The sequence below is a fragment of the Nicrophorus vespilloides genome, unplaced genomic scaffold, assembly GCF_001412225.1.
Source record: "Nicrophorus vespilloides isolate i.1.1-1 unplaced genomic scaffold, Nicve_v1.0, whole genome shotgun sequence".
Classification (NCBI taxonomy): domain Eukaryota; kingdom Metazoa; phylum Arthropoda; class Insecta; order Coleoptera; family Silphidae; genus Nicrophorus; species Nicrophorus vespilloides.
The window spans coordinates 14,930-33,798 of record NW_017096883.1 but is presented as its reverse complement, the minus strand read 5'-3'; the positions used below and the strand labels follow the sequence as shown (position 1 = coordinate 33,798).

Sequence of the window (18,869 nt, the reverse complement as noted above, 5' to 3'; positions counted from 1 at the left end):
TTAAGTTGTATAACGAAGTAAATTATCAACTGATGTCATTAAGATTATATCTCCAAGATGACTAATTCCAAAGTCGGTTCGTAACTACTGGGCTTGAAAAAAACTAAAGATAAATAGACATAAAATACTAGACGTTACATTCGTGATAAAGCATTTACATTTTCTTTGTTTGCATAAAGTAAACTTGCATTATATTAGTTTTTAGTTTCCGGAGAGAATATTTATATATATAAGTAGATGCAACTCGTTGTTCAGCGCGGATGCTAATTAAAGTAATCGCAACTTTTGTAAAATGAAAATCGAAATTATTAATTACACGTAAAGAGAACAGATTACAAAACTGAAAAGATGAATGACCTCATGCCAAACACAGCGTTGTACACTAAGCTAGCGTCTAAATAAATTTCCAATTTCGTATTACGGACGTAGTAAACTTTCTAATTATATGGTGTTTGAATTTTTTTTTTCATCCTCCTCCTCCGCCTATAAACAATCGTCGAGTCCACGATAATAAATATACCTTATCTTGATGATCCGTGAAGTGCATGCATTTCGTGTAGATTAATTAGTATGTACGCGTATGAGAGTGTATGTGTACTATGGTATGAAACAAAGGACACGCAAAATGCTAAATGCTAAATGAAGAAGAAAAAAACGTTTTCCCATTTGCCAAATCCTGCTCTCGAAAACCCGACGTATGTTTCCTGTAAGAAACACCGATGCATTCGAGGGTGAGAATTTCCGCCCTGAGCGGATGAACGGATGCATGACCTCTTGCACTCTTCCGCCGCTTGGCTTACCACACGCTTGGGAACGAACCGAGGGCACGAATTTCGTATCCGAGAAATAAGAAGAAAATTACATCCACACTAATACAGCATACGCAAATCCACCAAATCAAAATTAAATTTTTGTTTTACCTACATTAATTTAGTTATTGTTACTTGTATTGTCTTATAGGAAATATATACTAGATTTAGATTTATTGATAAATGTTATCCAAAGATTATTGAATTAAATTTTACCTTGATTGAAGCAGGAATTTGTTTGCTAATTTCAACAAAGATTTTAAAATATCCTTTAAAGAGTTATTGAATATTGAAATTGATTAATTGAATATGAAATCAGTAAACTGCAAACGTTTGCGGAAACGGCCCCGGAAAAACAGAGATTTGGCATGTTTTTCATGGGTTATCATGGGTACCAGAATTAATTGAATTATCGATTGAACATACTAGTGAACAAAAAGAAAAGACGAAAAAATCGTAATCTGTCGTTCTGTGACCTATCCAACGGTTAATTATTCCCAAGTATGCAAAACATAATAAAGTCTGTCTCTGCGTCTGTATTGCAGCACAGCAAACGCGAATCCACACAACTTGCAAATGATTACTAGCCATACTAGCTAGCACATTAAACTTGACCTTGACTTAACCGACTTTAAATCAGTAATTGCTTGTTTGCTTCGGCGCAAGGTTACATAACACAAAGTTAGCGGAACGTAAGCGTGTATATATATAAATTTGTGTGTGTGTGTAAAAAAAAAAACGCAGCTCGTGTTATCTATTCAAAATATTGTCTAGTTAATTAGTTGACAAATTAAGATGAAGTATAAATAAATAAATAGAAAATGCAACAAAACTAACTTTATTAATTAACTAGTGGACTTAGAATTGTAAGTATTGATGAATTCAGAAGAGAAAAACGGTTTATCAATGGAATAAAATATTAATTAATGGAAACGAAGAGAAGATATTTTAATTGATATTCGACTACGAAATTGTTAATCGTTTCTCTTTCACCTTTTTAGCAAATTTTGAAGTTTAGTGAATCAAAGGAATTCAAACAACTTTATGCGTTTACTTTTTACTGAAATTCAAATGTTGAAGGCGCGACGTCATAACGCGAAGTTCGTGCAACAACGACAACAAGAGCAAGAAAATAACACAAATTGACACGTGACATTAATGCGCAACGCAACAAATATACTGAATATTTGACAAATTGCTTAAGTTACATACAATTGACGGCAGGAACTGACTTAAGTACTCTTATGTAATGCGGTTCAGAATCGTTAACCTTTTAATTTATTTGAATTAAGATTACATTGGCGCTTGCATTATGAAGCCAATTCGATGGAGAAGGAGAGAGAGCACACACACACTCATACAGACGACACTCACCTCAGAAATAATGAGATCTGCGTTAAGTGGCAAAGTCACGGTGCCGGTCGATGCACAATAAAAATACAATTTTTTTTTGTGTGAATTTGTGTGTATAATAATCAAATTTACATCAAATCGCGGCGCGTAAAATTTCTCACATGTAATTACATACAAACACCAACCAAAAAAAAATAAATTTGGAATAGAATGAAAGAAGCTAAATATTACAAACGAAAATAAATTGTCTACGTAATTTACATTCTCACGGAAACCGACAAACCGAAAAAAATAAAAAATATATATGTAAGAGAATGAGAAAAATGAGAACAAACGCAGACGCGTTCCATCCAAATGTTTTGTGTGTAACTCCACCACCCTGAAGTTCTCACATACTTTACTACTGTTGCTAGGAAATAAAAACATAATACGCTTCGCTTTTTTTTCAACACCATTTTTAATTGCTATTAGATGTCTCTAGATGTTTCACTTTGTTTTCAACGTATTAATAGACCAATTGTAAATGTACCATTCCTTCAAATAAATCATCGTGACACCAATTATTTAATACATCAGTTGACTTTCTTCTAACTTAAAATTTGTTATAAGATTTTTGTTATATGATATAATAGTAATAATTTGATTTTGTTGTTGTTTGAAGGAATTAAGTTTTATAAGAGAAAGGTTAATTTAAATAACGTCCATATAAATTGATGAGTTTACTCCTTAATAACAGTTGTAATTTATCTTTATAGGTTTGTTACGTGTTTGTACTTGGAGGTCGTTAAAAGTTTTTGGGCTCTTTCACCGGCGTCAAAGAAATGTGTTTGACCATTGGATCATTTGTACGAAGAAGTTAAAAGAAATAATCAAAAAGGTATTAGTTCATAAAGAAAACTGTTTTCCACGCCAGAATAATCTTCTAATTCACAATGATTTCTGTAATGTTCTAAGAACTTTCTAGTTTATATCTTTAGATATTATTATTAAAGATTTCTTGCTGTTTCTATTAACTAATATAATTGTCTTAATGTATTGTTGAACCTGATGGTCTATTGTAATTAGATGCTAAAGCTACATGCAAAAACAGTTAAATTAATTAAAATTATTTAAAAGCGAATATGGAAAGATTGGAAATGAACGGAGTAATAATATAAATAATTTATAAATTAATAACATTTTTTTTAATGGTTAATACTGCCAGATGTTCAGCGTTAATGCGTTTCAAGTAATTTATTGTTTCTTAACAACGTTCTCGCTCAAATTACACGGACACCGTAATATTAATCATGTACGTCTGGAAACATATGACCATTGAAAGTTTTATCAATAGCCCCAGTTCTAGATATTGTTCACTGCTGACTGTGATGTATACGGACGGACGGCTAATCCTCCCCAGTCCATAGCTCTGTCCTCGCATTCTTTCTCAAACTTAAAAATATTTATGACTCTTTCAAATGAAATCTCACACGTCTAATCTTCCCTGCACCTTCAATACAAAACCTTGTTTTCTGTTCTCTTCTTCTACTTCTCTGGTCCGGGCTGTAATTAATTTTCGTTTTATTCTTTCTTTTTCACCATTACGACGCTCCGCTCCGGTCAAAAGTAACGAGAGACGAGCAAAGAAAGAATCTGTGTGCTCTTGATCGTCCAGTTTATTTTTTGTTTCCCGAAAACAATAGAACGAATGCGTCCATTTCATTTTCTCTGTGTTTTGTTTAACGTAATGAAACACATTGTCCTATTTAAAGGTGTTCTGGTTTTCTGGTAATATTTGGGACGACCTTAAATGTCATTTAAGTAAATATATTTTGTACTTTTATTACATTTTCCTGAAAACTTAAACTTGAAAACATTGAAGTTGTAGCTAGTGAATACAACTTATCTAAAAATATTGATTATATACAAAACTATGAAGAAATGAAATAGATTATATGAGATGTTAAGATTTAGCATATTCGAAATTAGTCTCTTGCAAAATTTGAATGTACAATTTTGTTTTTCTGTTCCTCAATTCATCTGTTAGGAAAACCAGACTAACTTAACTTATATTTAAGTAATAATTTTTTAATTATTTATAAAATAGCCATAAATTACAACTAACAATTGCGTTTTCTTTTAAAAGTGTACATCAAGATGTTGTTTCCTCAATTACTTACTAATTTTAAACTTCAACGTCGTCCGTTTGAGTTGACATGTGACATAAATATCTGTCACTATATTTGTGTCTCATATTTCGTATAATGTGGTTGCATAATAGATAGAAAAGTTTTCTAAACTTAACTTGAACTATTCGAAGAAACAATGAAAATGTGTACGCTCTTTAATTATCTATTAAGTGGAACAAAATTATTGAATAACTTGCAAAATCCTTACTGCATTTTGATATTATAAAAACTATTTTAATTAACGTTAAACCAAACCTTCTTCTAGCATAAAAAATAACAAATTTATTCAATTTATATCTCATATTTCGTATAATGTGAATGCATAATAGATAGTTTTCTAAACTTAACTTGAACTATTAGAATAATCAATGAAAATTCAAAATTTCTAGTAAAATAATTATTTGGATCAAAAGTTTACTTATTTTTAAACATGAATCATTTCTACAAATACAAGTGAATAAGTTTACTAACACGTTTAATCGAGACTTAATATTTATTATATGCATTTAAAGATATTCTTTCATTATGTTAAATAATATTTATGTGGTATTCCAATAGAAAATAGTAGAGTTGATTATAGTGATGTGATGAAATATATGAATATAAAAAAGTACATGGTACAACTTCAACACGTCCATCATCATTACTGGCCCGTGCATATTAATGTTTAGTGCATGCTAGTTGACCTACGTATGAAAACAAGTATGCGTACGAAAACAGTTAAACATTAAACGTTGAATATTAAAACGTGAAATGGATAAATAAAACTGATTTTTATATTTCAATTGCATGAACAAAGTTCTTCGAGTTTCCAAAGCGAAGCACCATCATCTAATTTGATGGACGATGTAATGAATGAAATTCAATATGTGTAACATAATAATGAAGGAAACCGTACTAAAACAAAAATCTGCCCGAAGAGTGGAGTGGCGGTGGTTTCGTTCCGCTAAACAGTAAAACCGGAAGTGGCGTGCAATTAATCTTAATAATAAACGCGAGAACGATTCGCGCAGAGAGAGGGAAAAAAACGTAGACTTCCCAGTCGAATCATTGGCCGAGCCAGCACGCATTGTCTGCAACAATTGCGGTGTGAAAAAAATTATTCAAAAAACTCGCCGTTTTAGCAGTTCGCGGAGAAGAGCCACAACGATTGCTGCTGTTCCACGATGAGTCCTTTAATCGCAACCCAAATATCATCATCCTTCGGATCTATCGAATGGTAAGTGAGAGCATTCAAAATCCGAAACGTAATTCATTCGATTCGCGCACTTCGAAGCTGAGGCTTGGAACATTAGTAATTACAAATTTATTTAAATTGGCATCCCGTCGTGTGCGCTCTTTAATTCCGCCACAACTCACGTTGTAAATAGTAAGTAGTCTTACACCTTAAACATATACATCTGTAATTATCTATTAAGTGGAACAGAATCATTGAATAACTTGCAAATTCATTACTGCATTTTGATATTATAAAAAAAAACTATTTTAATTAACGCTCTTCTAGCATTAAATTTAACAAATTTATTCAATTTTTGTTTAATATTCAATTACTGTAAATATGTATTAAATATTAGGAATTATGGGATACTAAAATTTCTATAATAAATATGCGTTTTCTACATCTAATACGTCTATAATTCTCTATTATTTGGAACAAAATAATTGATACATAAAATTCATGTATTTATACCAGAAAAAAAAATATAATTTTCTAAAGATTTAAGCAAATAAATTACATACCTTTAATAGAAAATTCTAAATCGCATTTGATAAGAAGAGAGGAAATTATATTTGTATATTACATTTTAAAAAGAAAAGGAAAAATTTTGTTAGCAATATTGATCTAGAAACGTAATTAACTGTAAGTGTAATTCCATGCAAATTATCCGTTTTCTCTCCAGCAATGAATTTATTTTTTCCTCTCTTTCATCTTTAATTAAAATAATAACCGCAATTGGCAATTAAATCGAACACCCATAAATAAAAGTGGCATTTCAGTTTTCCCCCCCGAGACATTTAAGTCATTAAAACGTTAAATAGATTTAATTGAAAGGTTTATTACTCAGTATGCGTCATGATTGACGAAATTATCGCATCGGGAGATAATTGACGAAACGAAATGTTTATTTTTCTTTAAAAGTATATACATTTATTATTATTGTATATTATATGAAAGTAAAAGCTCGTATAGTCAGGTTCCAACAATATTCCGCACTGTTTGAAGCTGGGATAGTATAATAAATAGTGTATACAAGAAGAAAAGAAACTATCATTTTATGTATTACATTTGCGAAGTATTTTAAAGTAATTTCACTAAATAAAATTCCGTGTAGAAATATTCGACGTATTTTTAGTTTGCTTGCATTGAAGGTTATTGGTTATCGAGCGTTTCTATTTTGATCGTCTTTACGACTTGTAAGTGGTTTAGGTGTTCACGAGCTTGCTTCAATTTGAGATCAATCTTTGGAAGTCTTCATTACGAAAACTAACTTGTTAATTGAATTATCTTTTCGTTCTAAGTATTAGACACATAATTAATAGAGACGGAGCATTATTTTTTTAAATAATGAACGAGAACACAATGTGCAACAGTTCACATGCAAAAACTGTTTGAATTCCAACATTTCAATGGACGAATGTCAAACGAAGGTTTCCGCGCTCAATGTCAATGGAAATTTCCGCTAGACCTATCGTTTCCTGGACAATTCTCCTCATCGACTAGGTTTGATTTAGGTATTGGTAGCTGATGTGCGTCATCATTTTCGAAGCAACGGGGCGCAACGAGATGCCGAAAAGGCGAATTTAATACTACGAATATTTTGCACCAAGAGCCATGACCATCTAATTGCTTCACGGTCTGGCTGGATTTATGCTGTAGGACAATCCTACTTGTCTAACGATCTGGACAGTTATTAAAAATTAATCATTTACGTTGAAGTGAACATCTTCCTGGTCACTGCCAACTTTAATAATCTCTTAATTAATGATGTTTCGTACCTTTCTATTGAAATTAAATCAAAATAATTTAGCTAAATTAATTTGTTACATTACAATTTAGTTTGGAAACTAATATTGTTGAATATATCCGCCGATCGTCCGCAAAGAGTTAAGTGTGCAGTTCTATGCAACTACCCGCTTCCAGTAGACAAATCTATTCCAACTATGTAAAAAGTGATTTCAATTGTTTAAACTATACTTGTCTATCAAACATTTAACTATAATAAAGTCGTATAAAACGATGTATTTATGTCATTTATTCGCATAGCAACTAAATCGAAATAAAAACTTTAATTATACAATAAAATGCATCTAGTTTCACTAGATCGCAGCATAAGAAACTTATCAAATGCTGAGTGATACGTATTTCGGCTGGAAATCATTAGTTAATGTCGGTGCATCGAGAATGCCGCACGTATCCGGAGCGCGCTGAAATTATAGAAAGAAAGAAATAAAAATAATATTGCGTGCGTTATCAAAATGAATGCGTTACATATGAGAGACGGTGGTCGTGCAATTGAAGAACAAAAATACACAAAAATAATTACCGTGTCATTGGGCGTGCGCGAAATCTATGGATTTTCTCACTAGTTCGACTGTGAAGCTCTACCAGACGACACGCTTCGAGTTGTCCTATTCAGAGTACGTATTGAACGATCCATTTTTTTGACAATTGTAATTCGATTTCATTTGCGTTTATATGTGAATGACAATGAAATTGAAACGTTTTCGTTGTTGCAAAATCGAGCTTTCGATTTCAATGATGATAACATGATTTAACCTTAGATTATTGGTTATCTTTATTAATATATGTGCATGTGAACAACCGCATATTTATTATTAGTTACTAATCTAATCCACTTTTCTATGCACATTGTTACGTGATAAATAAATCCTCGTGTTTGAGGAGACGCGCTTTGTAATGGAAGTGCAATGTACTCCTATTTATAGAATCACCATAATCACATCGGCGTCGGCAGATCAATAAGGAAAGAGAGAGAGAGAGANNGTTTAGAATAGATTCGAACCATCGGGTGGAGGAGACAGACGTAAAGACACACGCGCGCTTAATAAATACGTGTATTTTTAGTGTCTTATAAACAAAGAATTATAATTAAAATTACATATTTTCTTTTATATATATATATATTATCTACAATCGTTATTAACGCGTAGAAACAAGAGAAAACACTTATCAAGGATGCGTTGCAAATAAATTGAAACAATATTTTAACGTAAATTGCAATTGTTCCATGACTAAATCAAGTTATTATTGTTTCTGAGACATAACAATCGACGATTACACTGCAATTCAGTCAATTGTTTATCAATGCAAATAACGATCATATATGAATTTCTCTTTGCATTTATTGCTTTAATAGAAATTGAATATTAAAACATACACTCGATCTAATAATGCATGCAAATGTGTATTTTGATAAGGATTGTCGTTTGCAAATCGACGTCATGTCTACCGAAATTGGTAATCGATAAATATTATCTATATACAAATTATTGATGTGCATAAACAATATATAAAATATGATCATCGTACGGTATTGCTTATTTGTTTAGTCTTGCATTATTTCATTTGCAAAAGAACGAAATCGAATTACATTGGATTTCGTCACTTGAAGATAGCCAAAAGTAAACAACTTTGCAGGATTCACACTGACATTCAATCATGTTTATATGAACCATAATTGATTACATTTTTTTATATTTTTATTTCAATTATATCGTTTTTCCTTTCATTAATATATATTTTCTTAACTATAAAAATTAAACTTTGAACGTATGTTGCTATGATCGAATTGATTATAAAACAAAACACAAACAAAAAGCATCACAGATTGAGAACTCATAACCACTTGACAGATTTGACAGAAATAAATGAATATATGTAAAAATAACAATTTGTACATTCCGAGTAGATCGCATGTTTTCAAGGTGTGACTTGATGAAAGTCTTTAATAATAAATAAATTAATGGACTGATATAAATAATAATTCTATAATAAATTGAAAATATGTATTTCTGTTAATTATCACGAATCATCAGTTATATTTATTTATTTCGAGTTGGTAATCTTTGTTTAATAACAATGTTTGTTCTTTGCCATGGAGATATGTATAATCGTTATGTTATATTAATTACGTTTAATATTCGTTTTGCATACAATTTCTAGTACTAAAATCTTAGCAAATTGCATTGATAATGAACGAAACGGACATAACTTTTCTAACCGAAACGTTTGCGTAAACTTAAATGGAGAATAAATGAAGTGTAATTAGATTTACGTATCACTTAAAATTGTAGGTTACGAACTTTTGACAGATCCGTGTTACGATTGAGAATTCTTTTGTTCACAGATGGCGAAGAACGTTGCCCGGCGCTTAAATTTCTCCGATAACGAAGATGCGAACAGCAGCAGTAAGGACACGACGGAAACGTTCCTCGTCGACAGCATCACTTCGTCGTGCAACGAAGCCCGAGACAGATGGAACTTTGATTTCAAGGAGGAGAAACCTTTGGACGGAAATTGGGAATGGAGTGAAGTCAAGGCCAACTCGAACGATCAGGGCAGTCCGTAATGCAATTACCCACAACTATTAACTTAATATATTATTACTATTATTAATTGGTGCTACATATATTTATACAAAAATATATATTGAAATTCTTCTAGTCTAAATTATTGTTTAATATAATTTTATTTAATCTCTTTATATCTATTCATTACTTTTATTATGTTACTTTAATTATTTATTATTTAATTCAATTTATATACAGCTACATACCAAATACAGCAAGTATATATACATATTAAAGATTATGTAATTTAGTTTTTAGATTATGTTTATTATATTTAATGTGCAATCGAACTTGGTTTTAGACAAAAATATGAAATAGCTTTGTGTACTTTGTGTTTGTTTTTTTTTGTTGTTGTTATTACAAATAATGATGATCAATATAGAGAATTATAAAATGTTGTGCTTCGGATCATTTCTTTCATACCAACATTTCCATGTCAATGAGGCGACGGCTTGTCGTTTCGTTCTTCAATGAACTTCTCTTAGTGCAGCAACTCTTCCATATTTCCGGGATTCAAAGGCGCAGCCTAGAGTACACTGCGTATACACTTATGTTAGAGATAGCTCATGGGAGTGCCGTATGGATTGGTGCTTGTCGCTTTCTGATTCTAATCCAAAAAAAAAAACAACAATATTAATATCCGTTTTTTTGTAAAAACTTTCATTTAAAACACAACAATCATTTAACTAATGAACAAAGTAAATCAAATTTAACATATTGTTTGAAATATTATATTTTAAATGATTGATCACGTTCATTCTTTACGTTGAAGCAACCCTTGATTATCTCTCCGTTTTATTGTTGTTCATCTGCGAAAGAGGTAGCATCTGCCGCACTACGAGGAGGAGCAACCCGTTGCTTACGAAGTCAGCTGGAGATTAATTCCAGTGAATCGCAATTAACGCTTCTCTTTTTATTGAAACAATTTAATTCAAACAATCTTCGGACCATCCATTTAAAGTTGCGTAAGCCACTTACGTAATAAAAGCAACGCATAAGTGTATTTCATTTAACCAGTGCTCATTCCTTCAGAATCTTCATTTTTTTTTAATTATAAATAATACGTCAGTAGTTTAGGTTTCAATTCAGATTTATTTAATCTACTTAAGTAGACTTCTGTTGCGGTTGGTGAATGGGTATCGTTTGTTCATACCACGAACAAAATTTGAATGTTAGATGGCAAATTTACTAATAGATGTTGAAAGGAAAAGTTTAATTTATTGCATCTTAAGTTATATAGTTTTTGAATTAAACAGGTAACCTTATGAGAACGATCGGCGAATATATCCGCCCTATCCTTTACACCTGAGAATTTGCTTTATGAAAAAAATAATATTTTAGTTCTAAAATAAAAGTGTTTTAAAGTTATGCGATTTTTATTTCAAGAAGCATTTTTTTAAAATAATTATTTTAGGCCATTTTGACACGTTTGGAGACAAATTGGTAAAACCATTTCATCGAAAAAGATGATAATTCTGAACGAGCATTCAAATTTCAACGCGATCTTAAGAATTGCATTTCTGGATATCAGGAATTGTACAAAAAAAAATAGCAAAGCCATCGCCAAGTTTAATCACTGATTATATTGTCAAAGGGAAAAAATCAACATGCGAAGTTGAGACTAATTTTACTTGTGAAGAATCATTATCTTCAGGACATAGATCTGATATGCTGACTATCTTCTAGTGATGAAAGTGATTTCGAACTCAGTTCGCAAATTATGCCGAACACTCTCATATAACTCATATAATTCTAAAGAAAAAAATGTGAAGAAAGATTAACTTTCATAAAAAATTTCTGTATTTTTTTTTGTAAAATTTTTCCGTATAAATTTAGAAGGAATATGTTAAAATTATATTTTTCTGAAATTGAATAAACTTGTCTATGATTTCAGAAAGAAATCAGATAGTAAGACTAATTATTTTTCTGAAATTTAATAAAACCTTTTTTATGCGATTTTCGGTATATTGTAACTCATTGATTTAATTTTATGTGGTTTTAAAAAAATTATTTAACGTATCCTTTATTTTTATGCGTTTTCCTGTGGAACGTATCTACCGCATAAAAAGAGAACCAAGTATATAAAAGAAGAAATATTATTACAAATATTAATTGCTTTTCATTATAACAAATTACAAATTCACATTAAATGTTAATTTATGTATGAAGATTACTAAGAGAACGCTCAGTATGTACATTTTTTTATTTTGTAAAAGCTTCACTGATCACGCGTGCACAATAGATATCAATTGTATACAGGATGTTCAATAGATACATGTTAATCTAACTTCATTCGCATATGCAGAAGTGTGAAGATTTTAATGTTCAATTTATTCACATTTTCTTATTTTATCCGGAAATTAGCAATTCTATTTTAAGATACTACTTGTAGATACAGTGGAACCTCGCTTAACAGGCACTTCGCATAACGAGCGACGATTCGCATAACGAGTGACGGTGAGAAGAGAAACGCCTGCTACAACATTTTTGAAACTAGTGTACACATATTATGTGTATTTTTTGAATATGTTTCAATATACGAGTAAAAATCTGGAAATTTTGGAACGGATTAAACTCGTTAAGCGAGATTCCACTGTACTTCATTCAAAAGAATATTAATATACTAGATCTTTCTTCTGAAAATCTTAATACATGTTTGCTATTTAAATTGAATATGGAAAATTTCTTACGCATTAGACAATGAAAATTCTAGAAGTTCTTCTTAATTCGTATAAGTAGATAAAAAATATTTATATAACAATTAACATGACATTATATATTTGATGAAGAATAAAGCGGTTCCACTCCCCAGTGTTTGTCTTTGTTAAAAAACTGTTTAAGGTACTATTTCGGTTATCGTTCAAGATAAGTACATCCATATTTGTTTTTTTTTGGTATGATTTTGTTGCAGAACAGGAAACATAAACATCCTCAGCCAACGCCAACGAATCGCGTGTTCTTTGCAACAAGCATCATCATCATCGACCTCTCCTTCTTCGTTCATTTATTTCATACACATTTTTTCGTTTTATTTCGTTGGTCTCGTTTCAAGTTTCGGTTCTCCTATATTGAATTCAATGACGTTAATTGCGCGCACGTTTGAACCCTTCAAGAAACTGCTGGCATGTATGATACAGCGCATACGAACACACACACAGCAACTAGATTTGCCATATGTCGCGCGTAAGGTCAAATGACATAACTTAAAGCCACTTAATTGGATAAAATTACCAATTAGTGTAACTGCATATTACACACACACACACTGACTGCCGCACTCGGTTGGCACTTATTCCATTTATTTACTACCGTGCACTCGTTTTACAATATTTACGTAATTCAAGCCGACGATTCGATATGCATTTCACGATGGTTGTTATTATTATTCCTTTGTCCCGCTCGTTAAGAGTTTTTTCTTTTTCGTTTCGCTCTTTTCAACGTGTCCTCATTGCCTTTGTTATTAGGTCCCTCCGAATGAACACCTCGCTTCTCCTTCATTATTCCTCACTTCACGGTGCTTAGTGATGATGATTTCAATCGGGATGTAAGGAAAATCCGCTCCCATCTTGACAACTCGCCCCTGCCGTGACAATGGGGAAGGAAAATTAGCATTTTTAGAAGCAGTGTTTTAATTTTACGGTCTACAAGATTGAATGCGACCTGGGATTGTGCTGTGTGTTATTCCGGTGCGCTCATGTGCGTATGTGCATATCCCGTATGAATAATTCAACGCGAATACAAATAAGTCGTAATTATGGTTAGCAAAGATTTCAAGACTTCCTTTTTTTGTTGTTAAATAGGGATACATTAAGATTGATCTTTTGCGCGGGATTAAAAACATCAATTACGGGTTTCGCATTCGCCGCGGATGCTTGCGAAGGGGGAAAGAAAAATGATTGACGTGTTCATTACACGTGTTTCTTCTACTCGTTTCTTTACTTATGTACACAATGCACGTTTGCTACTCTATTTCATTTTGATATTTCTTCCCATGAGTTACTTTTTTAAGATTTTTATATTAATTATTTAATATTTCTTATTAACACATCAATAAGAAAACATAATTCAAGCACAATTCATGACAAAAACCAGTTTTTTGTCTTATCACTTAGAATTGATTGAATTTTATTACGTACAGCTCATACAGAAGAAAAGTCTAGTTCTGCTTCTACACAATCTGTGAGAAAGTTAACATTTCATATTGTTTTAATTCATGTTTACTCAAATTACAAATTATAAAATTTGTATTCCTTATTGGGCCACGAACAAAAGGAGTATCGAACAGCAAGACTTCAATATTAACAATTCTATTGGTTATTTCGGTTATTACGATGTTTTAACTAATCGTTGAATGGGTGAAATTAGGGATCTAATCTATTTTAGAACTAATTAAAACCAAACTATTTATATGTATGGATTATCAAAATTGTATATTCAATTAGTTAATTTGAATCTAAATAGGCAAAAGCAATAAAAAAAAATAGAAAATTATGGTAAAAATTGCATTATTTGGGCACGAAAACGTCGCTTGTTTGCGTCGCTCATGCAGAAGAAAAGTCTGCTTCTACACGAACTGTGAGAAAGTTAACATTTCATATTGTTTTAATTCATGTTTACTCAAATTACCCTGATTTTTTTTTTGTGAAAATTTACCAGTAAACTAATTAAATCTAATAAGAAACTGACATTTTCATAAATTTTACTTTATTTCAATCAAACAATGTAAAAGATTTGTGAAAACTGTATAAAATGAAGAAACTTAATGTTCCGTTATTTACGCTGTAAATCTAGTGACTGGTGCACACACACACAGCATTCTTGTTTTTTTCTTCTCTTCTTGTCGTTTCTTATCAGGCAGATGCGCAAATTAGGATGTGGCAGTCGCTCCAGAATAAGGTAAGCATCCTGTCATATGTGTACCGGAAGTTCATGATACACATGTGATCCATACCTAAGACTAGATGCACTTCCCTCAGTTCTAAATAAGGCTTCTCACCATTTCCTGCAGCTTGCTTGGTTCAACATTTATTCTATATAAAGAAACACGACCGACGTACGCTTCGTACTTCTTCACTCTCTTTTACTTATTTTTTCTGTTTTGTTCTTTCACTGGAAACGTGTTTGCCCGTCGCGATTATTATAATTTAGAAAATGAAGCAACGCGAACACAACAAATATCAGTTCGTTTAATTTATAGTCATTTCCACCGGTGGAATACGAAAGAAAGACAGAAAGAAAGAAAGAAAAAAAAACAACGAAGAGTATCAGTAATTATTTGGGAACCACTTCACATCCTCTGGCTTAATGCTTCGTCATATCGAGAACCCTGAGAGAGAGAGAGAGACTTAATATTTCCAGTCGAAGCAGATCAGATTATGTAATTGAAACCAGAGAACCAGTAGAAAAACTATGTAATTTTATTTTCATTTATTAAATTACAAGCGTTTTCATACTGCATAATAAGCATAACTTATATAATACCATTATTAGACATTCTTTCAGTATGTTTTTATTACTTTTTCTTACCTTATTTCTTTTAAATAAACTAGTTTAATATTCTTGTTATATACTTTCATAGGAAATACATATTTTTGGTTAGAAAGTCGAAAATTATATGTTTCCAAAAATTTGAATAAACAGAAAATATTTTGCTTTCTATAGTTTGCATATTAAAATAAGTGCATTTATCAATAATAGGAATAACTTAATTATGTTATGTTGCACGTGTAATAAATTTTACTTCATTTAGTATAATTATTATAAAGACTGTAATAGAAAAATACATCACGTACCAATTGCATTCGTATTAATTGAATTGAATTGAAAAGTGAGTACGGTTATTATTATGGGTGTGTGTCTGTTTATATTAACTTTCCGACGTAACTTGCACATAATTTCTATGCCACACACGTACACCAGCGTAAGGTAAAGATGTCTCAAATTATGTTTGTGATAATCAGGGTGTTTCGTTTCATTTCACGGTCGGATGTCCGCCACTCGAATAATATGCCACCATTTACCATGGGTGGTTCGTGCATTAAGCAGATGCCTTCCAAAAGGGTGTCATTTTTCTATATAAACGTTTATTAATTTTTTTTTGTGCGTGTGTGTGTGTCTACAGTTCGCTTCCTATCTGGAGACGGGGGAAAAAAAAGAGAGGAGAAACTATCACTTGACCCTTTAAACACGAGTGGCATATGGTTAATGCTACGCTTAAGGATTATAAATAGCATCTCGTCTACAATTTTATACACATTTTCATGCACTAATATAATATAATTAAGTACATTCAATCAATATCATTCACATGTTAATAATACTATTAGAACAATTATACAATTACATAAATAATTGCAAAGAAATGTGTGAAAGTAAATATAATTTGTATTCTTGAATTCTAATTCAAATAGATACGACGAATTACAGCTTATTTGAACGTTTGAACAATCCTTATTGGGCCACGAACAGAAGGAGTTTCGAACAGCAAGACTTCAATATTAACAATTCTATTGGTTATTTCGGTTATTATAATGTTTTAACTAATTGTTAAATAGGTGAAATTAGGGATCTAATCTATTTTAGAACTAATTAAAACAAAACTATTTATATGTATGGATTATCAAAATTGTATATTCAATTAGTTAATTTGAATCTAAATAGGCAAAAGCAATAAAACAATTAGAAAATTATGGTAAAAATCGCCTTATTTGGGCACGAAAACGTTACGATGAATCACCTCCATCTGCGCACATTTAAACAATTCTTATGTTACAATTCTCACACATGATAAGAGAATAATTAGTCAATTGTGATGGAAACATGAATTTCCGCAAATAGTCACGAAAAATCAACTGCAGTCGTCGAATCTTAAACATTAGAACAATGTTAATAATTAATTCAATTATTTTTCAAAGAAGTGTTTAAGTGTGCCGTGGAAAATTATAGCTTCAAAGCGAAGACCTTTTACAATCCATTATTCCATTGGTTATGATAAATAAACGTAAATCCAATAGGAAAAAAAATACAAGCAAAAATTTTATACAATGTTTAATAATTGTTAACATATCTTATTGTTAATATTGAAAAAATACGTGCTTTTATAATCATCGTATCCATGTTCTCCTGTATTATGAAAATATCATGTTAAAGGATATGAAATGTTATCTGGAACAAAGCGATGATGTAATGTATATTTATTTGCATGCAGAATTACGTAGAGTAATTTATCTTTACTTTTTTTTTGTTATTATTATAATTATTACTATATACATACGTTCGTTTACACAATCTTTCCAAAATATTTACATTCCGATGATTAATGAACATAGAATTTAATTTAAACATTTGTGATAACTTTCCTTACGAAATCTTTTACAATAAACAAGATGCGTTCCGTTCTTGCAAGAGTAGAAAGTATAGTAGAAGTTCTTTAACCTTTTCAAATTTAATCCCTCTCTTTGGCTTGACTGACTGTCCAGTAAGATTGATTCAACAATTCCAACGGTTGAAAGGGCTCATTACACCGTGACCCTTTTTTTGTGCTTTCCCCAAACCTCATGATGTAGAGGATGACCAAAAGTACACTTCTTGTTTAGTCCGCTCTGTTTTGTTGCCATATCCGTTTAGGTGGAAACGCGTACGTCCTTTTGTCGGTGAACCGAATGTGATGAGTAAGTTTTTGGATTGTCTTCCAAATATTGACGAAGCCGACACACAGACAGACAGACAGACAGACAGACAGGCGCGCTTATCTTTTTCTTTTTGTTGTTGTCCAAATATCGTTGACACGGATTTACCAATCGTATTTGGAAAAAGAAAATATTTGAACAGTGAACATAATTATTTACTATATTTACATCCAGGAATTACACTTGTGATAAGAATATGAAAAGGAAACAGTTATCATAAGTTTACAATGAATTAAAGAAAATAATGACAGTGTAAAGACAGGGTAGTGAGCAAGTCACACTCTGAAATCAATGAATAAATATTGATAATTCTTGTTATACATATGATAATAGATTATAAACATATCTTATTGGTGGCCAATAAGTGGAACCTCGCTTAACGTTTTCCTATATAAACTAATGTAAATTACGATAATGCGTTCCATGCCGGAGAAGAAAAAGTATAACTTGGTCTCGATTTTTAATGGTTTTGCTTTTCATATCTATTCTTTGGCTTTTTATTTGGAAACATGCAAGTGTTATTACATTTTGCACAAAAAAAAAACACAAATAACATGTCTAAACACAAGTTTGGAAATTTTGTGATCACAAACAACACTAAGATGCAACTAAAATGACCACTAACACTAGGAACTGTTTTCCAATTCACACACGGTGTATGATTTTATATTTGTTTACATTACTTGTATCAATTCGGGGACTTGTTTGAAGTCTCTTTACACTTTTAATATTTATATAAAAAAGCGTACATAGTGTGTTTATATATTATAATAATGGTTGGACACAATAAATTTGTGTTTTGCATTTACAGCAAACACAAATTATATTTGCAAAGTATAGTCTGCTTTAAACAAAGATGTAGAAGGCGCGCAATCCGGGGCATCTCTTCTCATCCTCACTCGTTATGCGAAACGTCGCTCATTAAGCGAGTCATTTTTTGTACAATTCATTTTGCTCGTTTATTCAGTTCAGTAAAAATTGTTCTTTTTTCTTTGTTCTTAATATAAATTATTGAATACATTTGTATATAGAAATAATGACCTACTTTTCAATCTATGTCATCCAGATGTCTGCTTAAATTTCTGGTACGTCGTCTGAATTTACATCGCTGATTTATGAATGAGAGACGACACCGTTTGAATTAACTTTATACACTGCTAGCCAATCCCGTATTCTGTCGTTACGCAAGAGCTCTTTACATATATTACGTTGTTGATGCAAGATTTAACACTTATTCGCTTCCGATTGAAGAACATTTA

The 18,869-nt window shown here is 31.3% G+C and overlaps 1 protein-coding gene across 3 annotated transcripts; it reads left to right on the top strand.

Moving 5' to 3' along the window:
- The first annotated feature begins 5,375 nt into the window (after positions 1-5,375).
- LOC108558382 lies at positions 5,376-9,995 on the top strand. Of its 3 annotated transcripts, none has more exons than XM_017915281.1 (2): positions 5,376-5,549; positions 9,700-9,995. In XM_017915281.1, exons 1-2 carry the CDS (start codon positions 5,547-5,549, stop codon positions 9,919-9,921), a joined length of 225 nt encoding a protein of 74 aa, XP_017770770.1. In that variant the 5' UTR covers positions 5,376-5,546; the 3' UTR covers positions 9,922-9,995. The 3 variants fall into 3 exon arrangements, with proteins under 3 accessions (XP_017770770.1, XP_017770772.1, XP_017770771.1); XM_017915283.1 differs by lacking the exon at positions 5,376-5,549 and adding an exon at positions 5,612-5,699; XM_017915282.1 differs by lacking the exon at positions 5,376-5,549 and adding an exon at positions 7,888-7,969.
- The last annotated feature ends 8,874 nt before the right edge of the window (positions 9,996-18,869 follow it).